The sequence below is a fragment of the Anolis carolinensis genome, chromosome 6 (genome assembly GCF_035594765.1).
Source record: "Anolis carolinensis isolate JA03-04 chromosome 6, rAnoCar3.1.pri, whole genome shotgun sequence".
NCBI lineage: Eukaryota > Metazoa > Chordata > Lepidosauria > Squamata > Dactyloidae > Anolis > Anolis carolinensis.
This window is the reverse complement of record NC_085846.1, coordinates 34,041,939-34,061,116: the sequence shown is the minus strand read 5'-3', so window position 1 is coordinate 34,061,116 and position 19,178 is coordinate 34,041,939. Positions and strand designations below refer to the sequence as shown.

Below are 19,178 nucleotides of genomic sequence, written 5' to 3'. Positions count from 1 at the left end.
TTGTAGTGTTCACTGAGAGAGCTGCGTGTTCCCTACCCACAAGATTTTATGTTTATATGTGACTACTTCTGTGAGGGTAGGTTAAATGTGTAGATTTTTGGGATGCTTGGTACTGATTTTGACTGGTGTGCCAGTTATAGCCATTCCTGTGGCACCTCACAATCTCAGGATGCCTGCCGCAGATGTGGGTCATACGTCAGGAGAGAAAGCTTCTGGAACATGGCCGTACAACCCGAAAGACTCACAGCAACCCAATAATAATAATTGTTTACAAATTATGGTCTTAGATTACTTAATCTGACAAAAGTGGCTGTGAGGTTAAAATGAGCCATCCTTTTATACAACTCTGAAATGTACAGAATAAGGATAACACAAACAGAGTGCCCATTTTTACATAACAAATTTGCAGAACTTCCAGTAACCAATAGACAACGGGGAAAATTTCATTCTCCTGTCTTTTCACACACTTTTTCCCCCTTCATGGGATTCTGCAGTACCTCCCAATTTGCCTTTAACCCTGTGCTCTTTTCCTCCCCTCGAAATTAAGGGGGGGGGGGGAAACAAGCCTACTTTTCTTTCCATATAAATGGCAAGGCCGCAGTGTACTGTTTTAGACTGCCCATTGTGTTTAAACGCCTTTAGCGATGGAAGAACTATCTCACATGATAGCTACTTATGACCTGTAGATGCGTCTGAAAAGAGAAATTTAAAACTGCCTCTTTTTGAGCCCAGTTCTTTAGGATTAACATCAGACTTGGCGATCCCCCCCCCAATACCATTTTTATTTTATTTATTACATTTTGATATGCTAGTCACAGGGATATCTTAAGACCGGCCAAGATTTGCAAAGCAGAGTCAGAGATGGATTTCTGGTGCAGAGTTTGCTGTTGCTGCTGCTATAATGAAGAAGAACTGGAGAAGAATCCACTGGTAGTTGGGTATGTGATCCAGGAAATTGCCATCTCTCTGTGTTATACTGATCATTCCTCGAGATTGGGTAATAAGTTATGCAATAGCATGTATTTGTATGTATTCACACGTAATTATGCTCTCAAAATGGAGCTGCATGATAGCTATCTGTGTTGAAGGAAAGGAAGGAAGAAGATATATTGGGAAGGAATATCCATTGGAGTAGGAGCCCTCAGTGGCGCAATGGGTTAAACCTTTGTGCCATCAGGGCTGCTGACCTGAAGGTTGCCGGTTCAAATCCAGGGAGAGCATGGATGAGCTCCCTCTGTCAGCTCTAGCTCCCTATGCGGGGACATGAGAGAAGCCTCCCGCAAGGATGGTAAAACACCCAAACATCAGGGTGTCTCCTGTACAACATCCTTGCAGACAGCCAGTTCTCTCACACCAGAAGCAACTTGCGGATTTTCAAGTTGCTCCTGACACGAAAAAAAATCCACTGGAGTTTGATTCCAAGACTCCCATAGATAACAAAATCCATGGCTGCTCAAGTCCCATGATATACAAGGGCATATAGTAAAAGGGTGACTCTTACATACATAAACTGGCAAAATCAAGGTTTGCCTTTTTTTTGGGGGGGGGGGGGGGTTGGGGATTGGAACCGGAAATATTTATAAACTTTGGTTGGTTGAATGCGTGGATACAGAATCTGCGAATATAGAGAGCAGACTATTTTGTTTGTATTGACTATTCCCAACTTCCTTCAAGCCAGAGGACATTTCTCTCTCGGATGACTATACTAGATGGAAGGGTCTGGGATTTGTAGTTCAAAAAATAACTTTTCCAATCTTTCAATTATGGCAACACAAAAAATAATCGCTGGGAGTTAATTTGTTGTTAGTGCATAGAAAAGTATTCCAACTTGTTTGCCATGACTGTCCTTTACTGCCTTCAGTATAGTTTCATATTTTTCAATTGGCCTCCTAATTCTGTGTTTGTCAACACAAGAGACTTCTTTGAAAATGCAATTTTCAAATGTCAGGGAATTATGTTAACTGTACCTTGGACATCAGCTTTAATTGGAGAAGGGAAATCTGAACATTAAAGGCAAAACTGCTGTGCATCTTAAGCAACATATTTGCATCAAAATAAAGACACTTAAAATACTAATGATGTATTTTCATCCTAATCATTGGTAGCACCAGTGGTATAATGGATGCTTGGAAGACTTCAGATTCTGATCTTAGCAGCTCTGATCAAAAGATTCTGAACTGTGAATGGCAGAGATAGAGGATGCATCTACACTATAGAATGAATACACTTTGTCAAAACTTTAACAGTCATGGTTCAGTGCTATGTGATCCTGGGATGTGTAGTTTGGTGAGGCATTTGCACTCTGCCATAGAATGCTAACAACTTTGTATAACTACAACTCCCATTATCCCTTAGTGTTGAGCCATGGCAATTAAAATGGTGTCAAGCTGTATTTCTATATACACTCACATTGTGTCAAAATAGACCAGGAGCCATTATATACCCCACTCATACTATGCTTCTCTTGTTAGCTTCTCTGGTTGCATCCTATGGAATCCTGGGGTTTGCATTCCAGTGATGAACTAGAGCTTTCTGGCTGAGAATTTAACATGCTTTTCGCCAGACTGTAAACCTGAAAATCCCATAGGAAAGTTTCAAGGAAAAAGTAGAGCCGTGATACTATATAGCTAGTGCAGAACAGCCTCAGGGATGTGAGCAGATCAGAAGACAGATCTGGAACTACTGGTAAATATCTGGGTGATTCCATAACAGATCAGCAAATATTTTTTATTCTTGGTTATTTAAGATGATAATCACTGATCTTCACACACACACACACAACTAGATTGCTGAAATTATGAAAGCTTGGGAGTAATGAACTGGAGTTTTGCACAACAGAATGTGAACTCCATTCAGTTCTGGTACTCTGAATTGCTATGGGAATATGGCCTGTAAGGTATTGTTGGACTGATATTCCTATCAGCTCAGGGTCACCAAATTGGTTCCATGATTCAGCTGGGATTCAAACCCTGGTTTCTAGAGCCATAGCCCAACACTGAATCCACTATATCACACTGGCTCTCGCACTATGCAATCAGTCTCTCTTAAAATATGTTTTTTGCTAGTTGCAGTCTGTTCACAGCCTTCCAAGTTGCCCAGTCTTCTGTGTACCTGGGGGCGGGTGCAGGGGAGTTTCTCATCTGGTATCAGCCACTGATTGAGGTTCCAGGTTTTAACCTGCCACTTTTGGACTCTTGCTTGCTGGGGTGTTATTGCAAGTATCTCTGTAGTTAATAGGAAGCTATTTCTTGATTTAAGGTGTTGGCTTGCTGATATCCAAACAGAGGATGGGCTGGAGATGTCAATGCCTTGGTCCTTTCATAGAATCATAGAGTTGGAAGAGACCTCATGGGCCATCCAGTCCAACCCCCTGCCAAGAAGCAGGAAAAACACACTCAAAGCACCCCTGACAGATGGCCATCCAGCCTCTACTTAAAAGTCTCCAAAGAAGTAGCCTCTACCACACTCCGGGACAGAGAGTTCCACTATACTCCTATTGATGCAGGCCAAAATCCCATTGGCTTTTTTCGCTACCACATCACATTGTAGGCTCATGTTTAACTTGTTGTCCATGAGGACGCCAAGATCTTTTTCACACGTACTTTTTCACATTACAGGCTGCTACTTCCCAGTGGCTGTCAGGTGGTGCAATACTGACTAAACAGTATAGTTTCTCCAGTGGTGTAGGGTGTAAACATCCTGTGATAATGCGGCATGTCTCAACAAGAGCCACATCCACTGTTTTAACATGGTGAGATGCATTCCACACTGGGCATGCGTACTCAACAGCACAGTAGCAAAGCGAAAGGGCAGATACCTTCACTGTGTGTGGCTGTGATCCCCAGATTGTGCCAATCAGCTTTCGTATGATGTTATTTCTAACACCCACTTCTTGCTTGATATTCAAACAGTGTTTCCTATAAGTCAGAGCACAATCTGTGTTGAAATAATAATAATAATAATAATAATAATAATAATAATAATAATAATAATAATAATTTTATTCTTACCTGCCTCTCCTCATAGCTTGAGGCAGGATTTATGATATTTTTAAAAACATAAATGTGATGAGATGATTTAATACCGGAAAAATCTATGCATTTTATAAAAATGTAGTACATTTTAATAGTACAGTCAGCCATTCATATCCACAGATTCAAACATCCAAAACTTGATTTAAACAAAAAAGCAAAAAAACAAAAACAAAAGTCAAATCTCGATTCTTCCATTTCAAATTAGGGATACCATTTTAGTATGCCCTTATATATGGAATTTGAGTATACCCATTGAAGGACATGGACCATCAAACCCCAGCAGATACCAAGGGCTGGCTGTAAATAGAAAATGTTACTGGATATTGATTCTGGAGACCAGGGTTCAAATCTCCGCTCACCCATGGGAACCATGCTTTTTATATCCTTTTTGAAATCTAAGGTAGAAGTAAAGGTAAAGGTTTTCCCCTGACAGTAAGTCTAGTCATAACCGACTCTGGGGGTTGGTCCTAATCTCCATTTCTAAGACGAAGAACCGGTGTTATTTGTAGACATCTCCAAGGTCATGTGGCCACATGACTGCATGGAGCGCCATTACCTTCCCATCGGAGTGGTGCCTAATGATCTACTCACATGTCTTTGAACTGTTAGGTTGGCGGAAGCTGGGGCTAACAGCAGGAGCTCACCCCGCTCCCCAATTCAAACCGCCAGTCTTTCAGTCAGCAAATTCAGCAGCTCAGCGGTTTAACCAGCTGTGCCACCAGGGGCCTCCAAATCTAAGTTATATTTCTTATTATCAACAAAGGTCTCTTCATTTCAGCAGTGCCAGCCATGCCTTTCATGCCTTCTGTAGGTCTAGCACGTGAACAGCAGCAACAAGAGGGATAGAAAGAAGACTTCTTATATCTCTGCTGCTATTTTGCCTTGAGTGAGAATCCTGGAGTCAATCCAGGAGCTTCTAGTACAGTCAGCTTTCCACATTATTGGTTGAACAATTGTGGCTTTAATTATTCACACAATTGTTTAATCTCTCTAATTTCTCTAGGTTCCCTAGTCTCTAGATTCCTGGAGAGAACACCTATCTAAACATTTGTAGGTTGAGTCTATGGCCAACTTCTGGCAGAAATTGACCATAAAATTGCACTGGAGGGCAGAGGTATTCTTCCAGATTTTTAAAAGTAGTGTGTGTTTATTGGAGATTTTCCACTTTCACGTGGACTATTTCAGTTGTCTGAGGAACATCTCCATAAGGAAAAATGCAGCTGAATCAGACAGAAAAACATCCGTTGTTGTTTGTGTCTTGAGAAAAGAGTTTCCAAGATTCAAGAAACCCCACTGGAAAGAATAATTTTTTGTACTTTTCTCCTTTCTTAGAACATTTTGCAACATATGAGTAGTGCTAGAATACAACATAAAAATCTTCATGTTCTCCCATAGCAAGAACACTTTGCAAATTATTCATCTGTGTACGTGAGGATCAGATATGTAAAGATTTAGTCCCCAATGAATTTAGGACCAAGATGTTTAACACTGTTTTAATAATTGATCTGAAAACTTTTAGGTGAAAATGTATGGAACAGAGGACAAGCTCATAAGTTTTAAAATGTCATGTTTTGGGATAGCAGCTTTCAGAGTCCTCCAGGTAGGGGTTGCAATCCATTTTTTTTTTTCGTGTCAGGAGCAACTTGAGAAACTACAAGTTGCTTCTGGTGTGAGAATTGGCTGTCTCCAAGGATGTTGCCCAGGGGACCCCAGTTGTTTTGATTTTTTTACCATCCTTGTGGGAGGCTATTCTCATCTCCCCACATGGAGCTGATAGAGGGAGATCATTCGCGCTTTCTCTGGGTTGGATTCGAACCAGCAACCTTCAGGTCAGCAACCCAACCTTCAAGTCATCAGTCCTGCCGGCACAAGGGTTTAACCCACTGCTCCACAGGGGGCAATCAAGATTCCCTTGATCAAGATGGTCATCCTAACAGTAAGCTCTAAACACTAAAAATCTCATTATAGTAATAAGAACATATAGAAGCCTTGGTCTGCATAGGACTGTGCTGCTTCAAACTGCAGATGATGGCAGGGAATCAAACAATTCCCTTTTAATCCTCCTTATAAAATGTTTTGTGAACTGAAAAAAATAGATCAGATAGTAAGCTTAGACAAGGTCTCCAAGAGACATTTTGCAAGGTGAAACTTTCGAGCCCCTGTAGTGGGGTCAGCTTCCAGTAAAAGGTTGTAGCAAAAAGCCAAGAAAATACCTGAAGAGCTACATGTTTTGATGTTGTTTATTTGTTCAGTCGTTTCTGACTCTTTGTGACCTCATGGACCAGCCCACGCCAGAGCTCCCTCTCAGTCATCACCACCCCCAGCTCCTTCAAGGTCAAGCCAGTCACTTCAAGGATACCATCCATCCACCTTCCCCTTGGTCGGCCTCTCTTCCTTTTTCCTTCCATTTTCCCCAGCATCATTCTCTTCTCCAAGCTGTCTTCTCATTATGTGGCCAAAGTACTTCATCTTTGCTTCTAATATCCTTCCCTCCAGTGAGCTGTCAGGCATTATTTCCTGGAGGACCGCCTGGTTGGATCTTCTTGCGGTCCAAGGCACTTTCAGAATTTTCCTCAAATACCACAGTTCAAAAGTGTCTTACCTTCCTTCGCTCAGCCTTCCTTATGGTCCAGCTCTGGCATCTACGAGGAATACCATTGCTTTAACTATGTGAACCTTTGTTGCTAGTGTTATGTCTCTTCTCTTCACTATTTTATTGAGATTGGTCATTGCTCTCCTCCCAAGAAGTAAACGTCTTCTGATTTCCTGGCTGCAGTCTGGATCTGCAGTAATCTTTGCACCTAGAAATACAAAGTCTGTCACTGCCTCCGTGTTTTCTTCCTCTATTTGCCAGTTATCAATCAGTCTGGTTGCCATAATCTTGGTTTTCTTGATGTTTAACTGCAACCCAGCTTTTGCACTTTCTTCTTTGAACTTGGTTATAAGACTCCTCGGCTCCTCCTCGCTTTCAGCCATCAAGGTTGTATCATCTGCAAGTTTGTTAATGTTTCTTCCAGAAATTTTAACTCCAGTCTTGGATTCATCAAGCCCCGCACATCGCATGATGTGTTCTGCATACAAGTTGAATAGGTAGGGCGAAAGTATACAGCCCTGCCATACTCTTTTCCCAAGTTTTGATAAGCTTTGTAAAATAATGCTATGGAAGAGTGCTAATAGAGGTGTTTTATAAAGAGAGGGGCCACCAGAAATTAACAGGGTCGGTCCTTGGCTCTCTGGGTTGAACCCCCACCCCTTGTAGGTCCTAAACATCTTCAATTTAACTTGGGGAACATTTAAATAAACAAAATCTTGCATGTGTTTGAACTTTTGCCTGCAATTTAAAATGGTGCAGTCCTAAAGGAAACGGGTTTACCGCACCATAAGTGTTAGGTTCGGATTGGATTTTGGAAACCAGCTACACTACATAATTTTTTTTAATTACAGTGACACGCTTCAGTACATCAACAACTTACAGAAAAAGCGGAAAGCAGAAGCAGAAAACCTATGGAACGAGCCTGTGGATAGCACCCACATGGAACGGGATGATGATCGTCAGCTGTTTACGATGCTGCAGAAGAGGTCAAAACTGCGCCGTGGATCAGAGGTCAGTTGCTTGGCCATACAGGACATTTTCCTGTAGAGAAGTTAATTATGTAAATGTCCCCTCCGCACCACCAGATAGAGCTAGGCATGTGCCTTTTTGCTACTGTCCCTATTTATGTGTCACTGCAAGGATTCTGACAATGCCTTGAAACAATAGGGAAATGATGATATAAAAATGGAACATGTGTACATGTAGCTCTGACGAAAACAGGGATGGGAAGGATGTGGCCCTCACCTTAAATCATAACTTTCAGCATTCCTTCCCACTGGGTGTGTTGTTTAGGGCTGCTAGGAGCTGCAATTCAACAACATTTGGGGAGCCACACAATTCCCACAGCTAGTCTAATGCTGGTGTTCAAAATAGGCTGGACTGCTTTATACATGTCTTATCAAGCTCATTATCACAGTCACCAGGGCTATAAGGTATAGGTAAAGGCTTTCCCCTGATGTTAAGTCCAGACGTGTCCAACTCTGAGTGTTGGTGCTCATCTCCATTTCTAAGCCGGAGAGCCGGCATTGTCCGTAGACACCTCCAAGGTCATGTGGCTGGCATGACTGTATACAGCACTGTTGCCTTCCCATCGGAGCGGTACCTATTGATGTTTTTGAACTGCTAGGTTGGCAGAAGCTGGTGCTGACAGTGGGAGCTCACTCTACTTCCCGGAGTCAACCCGCTAACCTATAAGGGCTATAAGAGTTTAAAATTCAATGTAATTCCCAGGGCATTGAATTCCATGCCAAACACAATGTGCTGTAAGATCCTGTAAATTTAATATATCCATCACCTTACAACATCTCCGACTGTGTCCACTTATCTCTCACTGTTTCTCATGTCCCCACAAGATCCCACAAAGATCCTTGTTTTGTACAGGCCCATTCCCCAAACAGATCTTGCCCGTCATGGATGTTTTGCTCATAATTGTAGTTCAGGAGTTCATTGTTTTTATGTTCTCCTTTATCTTAACCAAGGGTTACCGACGTTTGAGCATTGACATCATTGCCCAGCGACAGATTCGTCAGAAGGTGAAAGACAGATGGAAACATGTCCTGGATGCCTTAGGTATGATATTCTTGATTTTCACTCTGAGAATTTCTAATACAACTAAAAAAAGAAATGGATTAATATAACAGTTACAGTACCATTACTGATTATCCGCAGTTTCATTTTGATTCGCGTTCTCGTCTATTGGCATCAAGGACATTATTTTCAGCAAATGTCAATTTCTTCGTTTTATTTTACAGCCTTGACAAATACATTACATTTAAATCTAAATGTCCCTCTTTTATCAAGCTGGGATTGTGTCTGAAAAACCATTTTACATCAAAACATAAGCATATTGGCATAAAAGTCCCAGTATTATTTGAAACTGTATGATCTTAGATGTTGCTGTTAAAACGTAATGTCTGAATTACAGTTATTAAACATTGGAAACAGAATATAAAACACAATAGGAAAATAAGTGCATTCACCATCTGATTTATTCTGGAAAGAGCTTTTACAATGTCACAAGTTTGTTGCTTAAATTCTTGATAAATATGTTTTTAAAACAAGCTAAGGTCAAAGTCTTAAAGTTCTAAATAGATTGGGAACAGGAAAAAGTCAATTTCCTTCCACATGGGAATACAAAAAGTGCTTGAGAGTGCAATGGACCTTTTCTGGGTGCCCTTGCCAGCAGTGTATGAAAAAATCTTATGTTATGTTTGGTCCCAGATGAAAATGTTTTTATTTCTCCAGTTGTTTTAAGATTATACGTGGTTGAAGTCTCAAATGCGAATTTTTTTAGAAAAATCAATTTGAAGTGTGTTGAATTTTAAAAAATTGTTCATGATAGGCTTCATACTGGTTTTAGATTCTTGAGTTGTTTAGAAGTGTTTGGAAGCCCTTGGAAGAAAAACGAGATACAAATAAATATTTATTATTATTATTATTATTATTATTATTATTATTATTTGTGAAAATATAATATTTTTGTTTGCTGGATTAAGGTTTGTTTGAAAATTTGTTATTTTTATGAGAAGTAGCTATCTAACAATATAAAAGTTGTCTAAGAAAAATGACAGAAGAGCATTTTGGATCATGAACATTAAGGGTTAAGTGGTTACTTGTTAATGCAGGATTCAAAAATGAAGCAGATGGTCTACTCACTGTCACCTCCGGCACGTCATACGAATCCCTCCGCAAGCCTCAGGAGGCCCGCAAGCTCCTCAATTTCCTGGCTGAACAGACAACCATTTTTGGTCGTAACCGTGGTACTGGCCCACCAGAGAGATACCTTTTTGTTCTTGTGAGTAGGAGAGGAAAGTGTGGGAAGTTTAAAAAAAACAACAGACTGGGGGTTTTGAGAGCTGAAGTCCCCAAAAGGGTTTTTTGCCAGCTCTGCTAGGTCAAGACATATCTACCTCACCTGTGGCCCTGGGACCACATGCAACCCTTAGCTGCCCTTGATGTAGCCATTGAAACCACTGACACGACCACTGCTGCTCGGTGGCATCCCACATAGTTTTTTCCCATCACTTCCCCTCCTGATTTTCTTCCAAACAGTTGCTTGTCTGCTGCTAACAGCAACAAAAAATCATCCATCTTTGTGCTGGCTGGTGGGGTTTGTGAGAGGGTCTTTCTCATATACATACCCCAAACCCGATATCTCACTGGATAAAAAAGAGAGAAGTTTAAATCAACTTTATGTGTCAGGGTCGGGTGGGAGGATGGAAGAGAGATAATATGTACACACACCTTTGTACATGTGCACTGACACTGAATCTTGTCCCTTACCAGAAAAGATCGTCCTTTTTTTGTGGGAGGGGATACATGGTAAATGACCACGTGTCCATATTTCTTTAATATTTTTCTCTACTCCACTCCCACACCTCCCCCATTCTCCAATTCCAGGACAGGCTCCTTCTCCTGGATATAGGGGATGACTTCCTATCGGCAGCTCGCCATTTTTACCCCGTGGAGGAGGAAGAAGAGGATGACTCATCTTCCAGCGATGGAGGTCCTCCACCTCCTGGTCCTGTCTTAGTCAAATTGGGCAGTGAAGCTCAAGAAGAGGAAGAAGCTGAGGAAGAGGCTGAGGAAGAGGTTGAGGAAGAGGCTGAGGAAGAGGCCGAAGTGGTGGAAGAAGAAATAGAGGATGTTGATTTAGATGTTGATTTAGAATGAGATGATGATGATATTTATATATAACGGCCTTTTTACCAAAGGGCAGAACATCAACAATTCCAATCAAGGACAAGGGCAATAACAAGTAAGATTATAACAATGCATGAAATGAAACCCTCCACACCCCAACAGCCCCTACCCATCTCATGAGTCTCAAGGACAATTCAGCAGCCTCATCTGCTGAATCAAAGATTTCCAATCAAGGGAATCAATTGACTTAAAACTCTGGAAAATGTGTGTGACATCTGCAAAATTGTGATACTGGAAACCAAGTCCTGAAAGAAATCCAAGCAAGAGAGTGTATAATGAAAAGAGAAAACCCTGAACTAATCCTGGTGACACATCTACAGTTAACGGGCACATTTTGACTTAGATCCTCAAAATGAAACAGAGGAGGAATAATCAAACAACAAAGCATTCCCCATAATTTGTAATTATGCCAACCATGATCCAAAATGTCAAAAGCTGCAGAAAGAGCTCAGAAGCAATGAAAATTTTGACACTTAGCCTTTGCCACTAGAATGTTTATTTATAGATTCCGCCCTTCTCACACCAAAGGGGGTCCAGAGCAGATAAAAAAACATACCGTATATACTCGAAGATAAGCCGAGTTTTTCAGCCCTTTTTATCAGCTGAAAAAGTCTCCCTCGGCTTATAATGGGGTCAAGGTCAAGCTGGGCAGCAGAGCCTGGAGGCCATTGCTTACAATATAAGATATATTTCTCTTCTCCCTTATCAGGGTTTTGTTTTTCCAAAACCTCCCTTGCTCTTAACCAAGAGAATGTTTTGAAAAGGAAAATAAGCCCTTGCAAATCAGGAATAAGAATATATATTATACCCATTAATCTTATAAAAGCATTTTCCCCTGAAATATTTGTTAATCTCTGCTACAGATATGTAGGCACTTCCCCTTGCAAGCCTTTGCAATCCCTATGTATCTAAATATTTTAAATCTCTCTATATATTAATTTTATATATGAATTTCCCCTCATACGTTTGCAAGTCTTTACAAATCCTATATACATATAGATATCTAGAGATTTCCATATACCTGTATATCTGTATCTATGTGTATACATTTTATATATAAATTTTTTGCCTCACATGTTTGCAAGTCTTTGCAAATCCTATGCAGATATAATTATCTATATATAGAGAGATGTCTAGCTAGATATATATGAATATAGATATATAGGGCTTGGAAATACTACAGGGGAATGCACACACACACATATAGATTTCTAGATAGATGTAAGAGGGAAATGCACATATATAAAGAGGATTTGCAAACATTTGGGGGGAAATGCATATGTGAAATTAGTATATACAATTATAGATCTATATCTAGCTCTGCATTGTTTATATAGGCATTGAATGTTGCCTATTACTATGCTGGAAGCTGGCCTGAGTCTTCATGGGGAGATAGGGTGGGGTAGAAATGAAATTTTATTGTTGTTGTTGTTGCTAAGTTATTGTTAATACCACATTGTTTTTGTTGACCCTACTTTTCCACTTACAGAGCTAGTTTACTGTTTTTCTTACGTATTTCTTAGAAATACGGTAAATATTCAAAAATATTTAACTTGCTGGTGCCTCAGTTAATGTAATTTTATTGGTATCTATTTTTATTTTGAAATTTACCAGTAGATGCTGCATTTCCCACCCTCGGCTTATACTCAAGTCAATAAGTTTTCCCAGTTTTTTAGGGTAAAATTAGGTGTCTTGGCTTATATTTGGGTCGGCTTATACTTGAGTATATACGGTATATATGCGGCAACCATTCAATGCCATTTACACACTAACAAGACAGACAATTGTATATAGATAGAGGTATATATGGGCATTTCCCATCTTTGGCATCTTGGAGGCTTGTGCTCAGTTCCGGCCATGGGGGGGCTGTCGCTCCATCTCCCTGCCAAAGAGCTTTGTTCGTAAACTTCCTCCTTGATTGGCATTTTTCTGGCATTTACTTATGGGTGCCCTTAAAATACCTCCCCACTTTAAAGCGGTCCCTATTTATCAACTCACATTTTGCTTTCAAACCGCTAGGTAGGCAGAAGCTGGGCTAAAGGCCAGAAGCTCACCCTGACCCATGCTTCGAACTGTCAACCTCTTGATTGACAAGATTTACTGCAGCTGGTATGCTAAAACCCGGCCTATCATTTACTTCATGAGTTAAGGCTGCTTCAATGAAGTGGTGTGAATAAAACCCTAATTGAAATGGTACAACAAGATCATGTGTAGTCAGATAAGACATCAATTAGGAAAGGGCAACTCTTTCCAAAATTTAAGAAAGAAATTAGAGGAGAAACTCAGGACAACAATTTGCACAAACTGAAGGATCCAGAGATTTCTTTAAAAGTAGATGCAAGCTAAACAGGAAAAAGTTGAGGACCCTTCATGGCGAGGATCTAGTTCAGCCTTTCGATGGAAGAGCAAAGGCAGTTCAGAAGTAAATTAGATTAGGGCTAATGACACTGCTACAGTGAATTGTGGACTTGATTGAAAACTTTCTTGTTGCCAAGATGTCACTTTTTTCCTGTGAAACCCATTTTTGCTAAATTTCTACTCTAAAAGGTGTACAATTAGATGCTTTTTAGTACTTGAAAACACACACACCTCTTCTTTGCAACACTGGAAATTTTCTACAACTTGGTTGCAGAGGCACCAGAACTGGCCATTTTCATTTCACAATTGAGCATCCCTTCTGTTTGCCAGGAGGGGACACCTTAAGAAAGTTTCTAGCCCCAGTTTGGTGGGTAAAATAGGTTTAAAGAAATCTCAAAAGTCCAAGGGGAGGTTGATAGTGGGAATTTAAACTCCCTTAAGGTATTGGCCGAAGCTATTAAATTCAGCAAAATGTGTCAATATATGCGGGTTAAGTTACTTTTCATACTCGCACGTCTTACTGGAATAGACTTTTGGCACAGACAGGGAGTTAATTAGAAATTGGCTGGGTGCTGTAGGGGGAGGTTATTATTGGTACATGTTGTACACATAGACGCTGCACACTGGCCTGCCTAGGAAAGGCCTTCTCTGTACCTTGGGAAAATAAGATCAGCTTTCTCGCCTCCTCTCCCTCCTCCTCATTTTTGCCTGTCCACTTTTGTTTTTCCTGACCACCTGTTCCTGTCATCACTACTGTCTCCCTGTATCTCTGTGTACAAACTGTCCTTGTCATACAAGCCAGCTGAGCCGGGGTGACATGATTGCTGTGCCCTCCACGGCTAATCCTTCTGGCTCCTGTTCCTAAATAGTGGAGCCTCCAGTTGCTGAGAACAAAGGGCTAGCTCAAGAAATTCCCCCCCCTTTCCTTCTCTCTTTCTCTCTCTTCTCAAAAAGCCAAGAGAGGGATCTAGCCAGCTGTTTCCTGAAGTCTGCGACCCAGAGTTCAAGTGCCAGTCAAGATTCTTGGCAAGGAATGTAGGAAACCTCTGGACTCGCATCCCACCTGGACTTGCACCTCCTCCAACCCTTACTGTCTCCATCGTCCTTTCTGACAGCTGAGAAGAACAGGCGTAGCTTGCGAAAGGAGTGCTTGCCCTGGGATGACTTTGCTTCTGACCTCTTCAAGGTGTCTGTGGTTTTGCACTCTCAGAAGAATCTCAAACTTCTTGTTAGGAAGATTTTGCAACCACTAACATGTAATGCATACATACCTACAAGACCAAGGCTGGCCCTACTATTCAGCACCTCGAGCAGCGGATATGGGGTGTCATTAAGGGACATCAATTACTTAACACTTTTCTATGATTGTATTTTTACTGCTCTGTGGTTTGGGGAAGAAAAGGAGAACAATTTCTTGTCCTGCTTCAGGCAGCAAAATGTCTTTGGCTGAACCTGACACAGACACTCTGCTTTCATCATTATTAGTATAGTATTTGGAGCCCCTGGTGGTACAGTGGCTTAAACCCTTGCCGGTTTGAATCCAACTCGGGGAGAGCGTGGATGAGCTCCCTCTATCAGCTCCAGCTCTATGTGGGTACATGAGAAAAGCCTCCCACAAGGATGGTAAAAACATCAAAACGTCCGGGCGTCCCCTGGGCCACATCCTTGCAGACTGCCAATTCTCTCACACCAGAAACTGCTTGCAGTTTCTCAAGTTGCTCCTGACATGAAAAAATTATAGTATTAGGCAAGTATCCTAATATAAACCCACCTTTTTTCCAATCCAAGAATTGTAGGCAGCTTAGGTAAAGGGAAAAGTTTTCCCCTGACATGTAGTCGTGTCCAAGTCTGGGGGTTGGTACTCATCGAAGAGCCGCCGTTGTCTGTAGACACCTCCAAGGCCATGTGGCCAACATGTCTGCATGAAGCGCCGTTACCTTCCCATAGAGCGGTACCTATTGATCTACTCACATTTGCATGTTTTTGAACTGCTAGGTTGGCAGAAGCTGGGGTAACAGCGGGAGCTCACCCCGTTCCCGGATTTAAACCACCAACCTTTCAGTCAGCAAGTTCAGCAGCTCAGCTGAAAAAGGTGTAGATAAAAATCCATATCATTCAAGCAACATAAGTTAAAATATAATTATGGAATAAATATAATTTAAGTAATTTAAAAACAAATCCATCAGAAACACCAAGACAATATAACACATTGGGGTGTTGTGTGGTTTCTGGGCTGTATGGTTGTGTTCTAGCAACCCCCTGCCAAGAAGCAGGAAAAACCATGAGCAGTTAGTTCCCAAAGGTCTGTCTGGAAAGGCACCATAGAAAGCACCAGTCTAGCATTCCTAAGAAGGGGGTTCCAAGCCTGGGAGCAGCCATCAAGAAAGCCAATCTTTTCACCAAATTCACCTGTGAATCTAGTTAAGGCATAAAAGCCTCCCTTGATGGTCTCAAGTCACACACAGGCTCATATGGGAGCATGTAGTCCTTCAGGTCACCTAGACCCAAGACAGACTAGACTTCATAAGTCATAACCAATGCTTTGTGCCTGAAATAGTCTGGTATCCAAAGGGAGCTGTTTTACCCTATAACTAGCCTGTGTCATTCTTCAAAGGCAGCCCGCTATGAAATGTGTTATAGTGATCCAAATGGGATGCAACTAAGGTATGTGTCACTACAGTCGGGTCAGATGTTTCTAGGAATGGGCACAGGTGGCGTGCAAGCCTTCTCTGCATAAGTGCACTTCTGGCCACTGCAGAAACCTGAGCTTCCAGGATCAGGGTTGAGTCCAGGAGAACACCCAAGCTGTGAGCCTGCATCCTCAAGGTGAATGTAACCCCATCCAGCACAGGCTGAATTCCTTTTCCCTTTTCCACCTTCCAGTTGGCCGGAGGCATCTTTGTTTTACCTGGTTTAAGTTTCAATTTGTTCATTCTCATTCAGTCCATTCATTGGGTGTCATTTGCAAACGGGAAATATGTGGTTCTCCAGGTGTTCTTTGATACCGCTCCCTTCATCCCTAATTGAATTAACTAACAGTGAGCAATGCTAAGAACTATCGTCAAGAATTCCCAAAGAGCCAAAAGTTTAAACTCCTGAACCAAACCAATGTGGGCGCAAAGGGCAAGGGGACAATTGAATGTGAGAGACATGCTGAATATCTATAAAATCTTTTTAATGGAATGATATAATTATTTTGGACTCCTTGATAGTGTGGCAATCTGGTTTCCTTCAATGAATCTGTAGGAATGGAGAAAATATCAGAAAGTATTCAAGAAATGGTAAGAAAAACATTTCTTGTATCAAGTTACCATAATGAACAGAATTGTGGACTGGGTTGCTGTAAGTTTTCCGGGCTGTATGACCATGTTCCAGAAGCATTCTGGAACATAGCCATAGAGCCCAGAAAACTCAGCAATCCAGTGATTCTGGCCATGAAAGTCTTTGACAACAAATTGTGGACTGACAAAGAATTTTGCAATTTGAATCTTATTCTATGCAACATTCACACCTGGTTATTTTGCAAAGAAAACAGATTGAATGTCAGAAGTAGAGGAGACACCACTGGTTGAAGTAGAGGAGACAGCACTGGTTGCTTATGTCTTGTGTGAGCTGCTGGAAGCATCAAGATGTTCATTTTGGAATGTTCTTTCAGCTTGGTCCCAAATCCCTATTGCTTGGAAAAGTTTGTCATGGTTTGCAAAGGCACTGTGCTGTGTGTGTTAACTAGAAAATGAAGTGCATGAAGCCAATTGGCTGAGCCTGCAAAGACCCGGGGATTGATTCGATACTGTTTCTGTTCTGCTACTGCAGAACCAGTTTGGACAAGTTTTTTCAGTGCTGGCTGAGTACTGCTGGTGAAGAGAGCAGTGTACTCAGAGAGGCCTTGCTATTTTGAGGCCTGTTTGCTGCAGAGAAAATTGGGTGAAGAACCAGGACTGTATTCTCCTCTGAAGCAGATTTGTGGACTGAGAAAGGACTGTTTATGACTGTGGACTTCTGTAAGTGATCAGAGGGACTATTGTAAATACTGTTTTTTTAATCTCTTGGAATCAGTAAAGTTCCCGTATTTTTGTTCTGCAAACCTGAGTGGCATGTTATTGTTCTGCGGATGATCCTGGATCGCGAGCACACGTAAGAGCTTCCATGTATCATCATCACTCTGTAATAAAGTTGTTTTGGACTACAACTCTCCCAGTGAATAGCCATGCAGTTTGGATTGTCCTGCACCCCACAAAGTTTCAAATCTTTATTCCTTTGTTACCATCTACAAGAGGTCGCTTCCAACTCCATCTGGCTAGCATGTTGCCAAGTGCTCAGATCGAACCTCCTCCTGCCTCCCCAGTTGACAATTTCAAGGGCATCTGACAGCCAAGACTACTCTATTTAAAGAGTTTCTTCTTCCCCTCTGGATTTGAGAAAGAGAGAGAGAGAGAGAGAGAGAGAGAGTTGTTGATTGGGGTTTCAGGAGACAGCAGGGCTGCTTTTATCCCAAAGTCTCATGTTCCTTCTGCTACATCCACACCACTTTCCCGCTTGCTGGATGTTCTGACCTTTGGTCACGTTGTCAAGTTTGTGCTGTTATGTTAGGAAGCAGTCCCACATGGAGGGAATGGGCTTTTTAAAAATAACAGCAAACAAACCGGGGTGTTATCACATACAAGGCAATGCGTGCTTTTAGGGGGAGGGGAAGTGGTGTTAATCTGCCTGCATGATCCTTTTATAGTCCACCCCATTGCCTTGGGAATGATCACACACATCCCAGTTCCCTCCCCTGCTTAGCTTGCCACCCAAACACACAACACACACAAGTTGCTTTTCTCTCTGCCCCAGCATGTTGACACTATGCCAGATCCTTATTCTATTTTTAAAGCTGAATCCCACTTAAAGAGAGATAAACAGGGACAGCATCCTAGTTTGCTTACAAATGAGGAATTGCAAGCCGCTTTTTAAATCTAGGAAAGCAGAGTAATCTAAGCGCTAAGGTAGGATCAATTCCACTTATCAAAGGTTTCACTTGGACTGGAAACGTGCTTATTTATATCAAACTTATAAATGATATATTTCATTTTGTGTGACATCTTGACGTTACTTGACATTTCCACATCCAAACACTCTCCTGACTTGTCAAAGCAGCACATTTTAGTTCATTTGTGGGTGCCTTACAACATGAGTATTTCGAACTCTCCCAATTCCCCTAAAAATACATATTTTGAATGTTTTGTGATTGTTGCATAGTCTCCATATTTCTCTTCCAGCATCTTCCTATTTTATTCAATTTTTTTTAAAAAAAAATCTCTAGAGGGATAGTGCTAATTGGGAGCCAGTGTTATATAATGGTTTGAGCATTGGACTATTACTGAGACCAGGATTCGAATCCCAACTTAGCCATGAAACCCACAAAAAAAGTCACATTGTCTCAATCTCAGAGGAAGGCAAAGGCACTTTTCAATTTCTTTTTGAACAAGTTTCTCCAAGAAAACCCTGTGATAGGTTCATCTCAGTGCCACCATAAGTTGAAAAAAAACTTGAAGCCATATATAACACACCGCTGACACCAATTATAACACACCCTGTGCCACACACAACACCACACGGAACACGGAGGCACAGGTGAGGGATACGAGTTAGAGAGATGTAACCCTGCTGGTTTTTAAAGCTTTCTTTTAGGATTAAAGCTGCCACCAACCTAAGATGTTTTAGGATTTTTGTTTTAAAATTATGTGAGGTAAACTTATCCCACTTCTGTCAACACTGCTGTTACCCCTGGCTCCCAAACAACTGTTTATTGAGAGGCTTTTCTGTAGTACCAGGATGTTAAAAGGTTGGAACTATCACACAGGCTTGATGATAGAATGAGGCACTGTAGAGACATTTTAAAAGTTAAATAGAACAAGATTTATTTTCTTTAAAACAGACAACTAACTACTTCTGAGAGGTACAAAAAGCATGACTTGTTACAAAAGTTCTTTAGCTTGACTTGGTTGTTT

General features: G+C 41.3%; 1 protein-coding gene across 1 annotated transcript; it reads left to right on the top strand.

Moving 5' to 3' along the window:
* The first annotated feature begins 600 nt into the window (after positions 1 to 600).
* On the top strand, positions 601 to 12,397 carry LOC103279234 (melanoregulin). Its single transcript, XM_008113331.3, has 5 exons — positions 601 to 938; positions 7,479 to 7,638; positions 8,607 to 8,697; positions 9,753 to 9,922; positions 10,528 to 12,397. The coding sequence occupies exons 1-5, from the start codon at positions 862 to 864 to the stop codon at positions 10,798 to 10,800; spliced, it is 771 nt and encodes a 256-aa protein (XP_008111538.1). The 5' UTR covers positions 601 to 861; the 3' UTR covers positions 10,801 to 12,397.
* Positions 12,398 to 19,178: the final 6,781 nt, after the last annotated feature.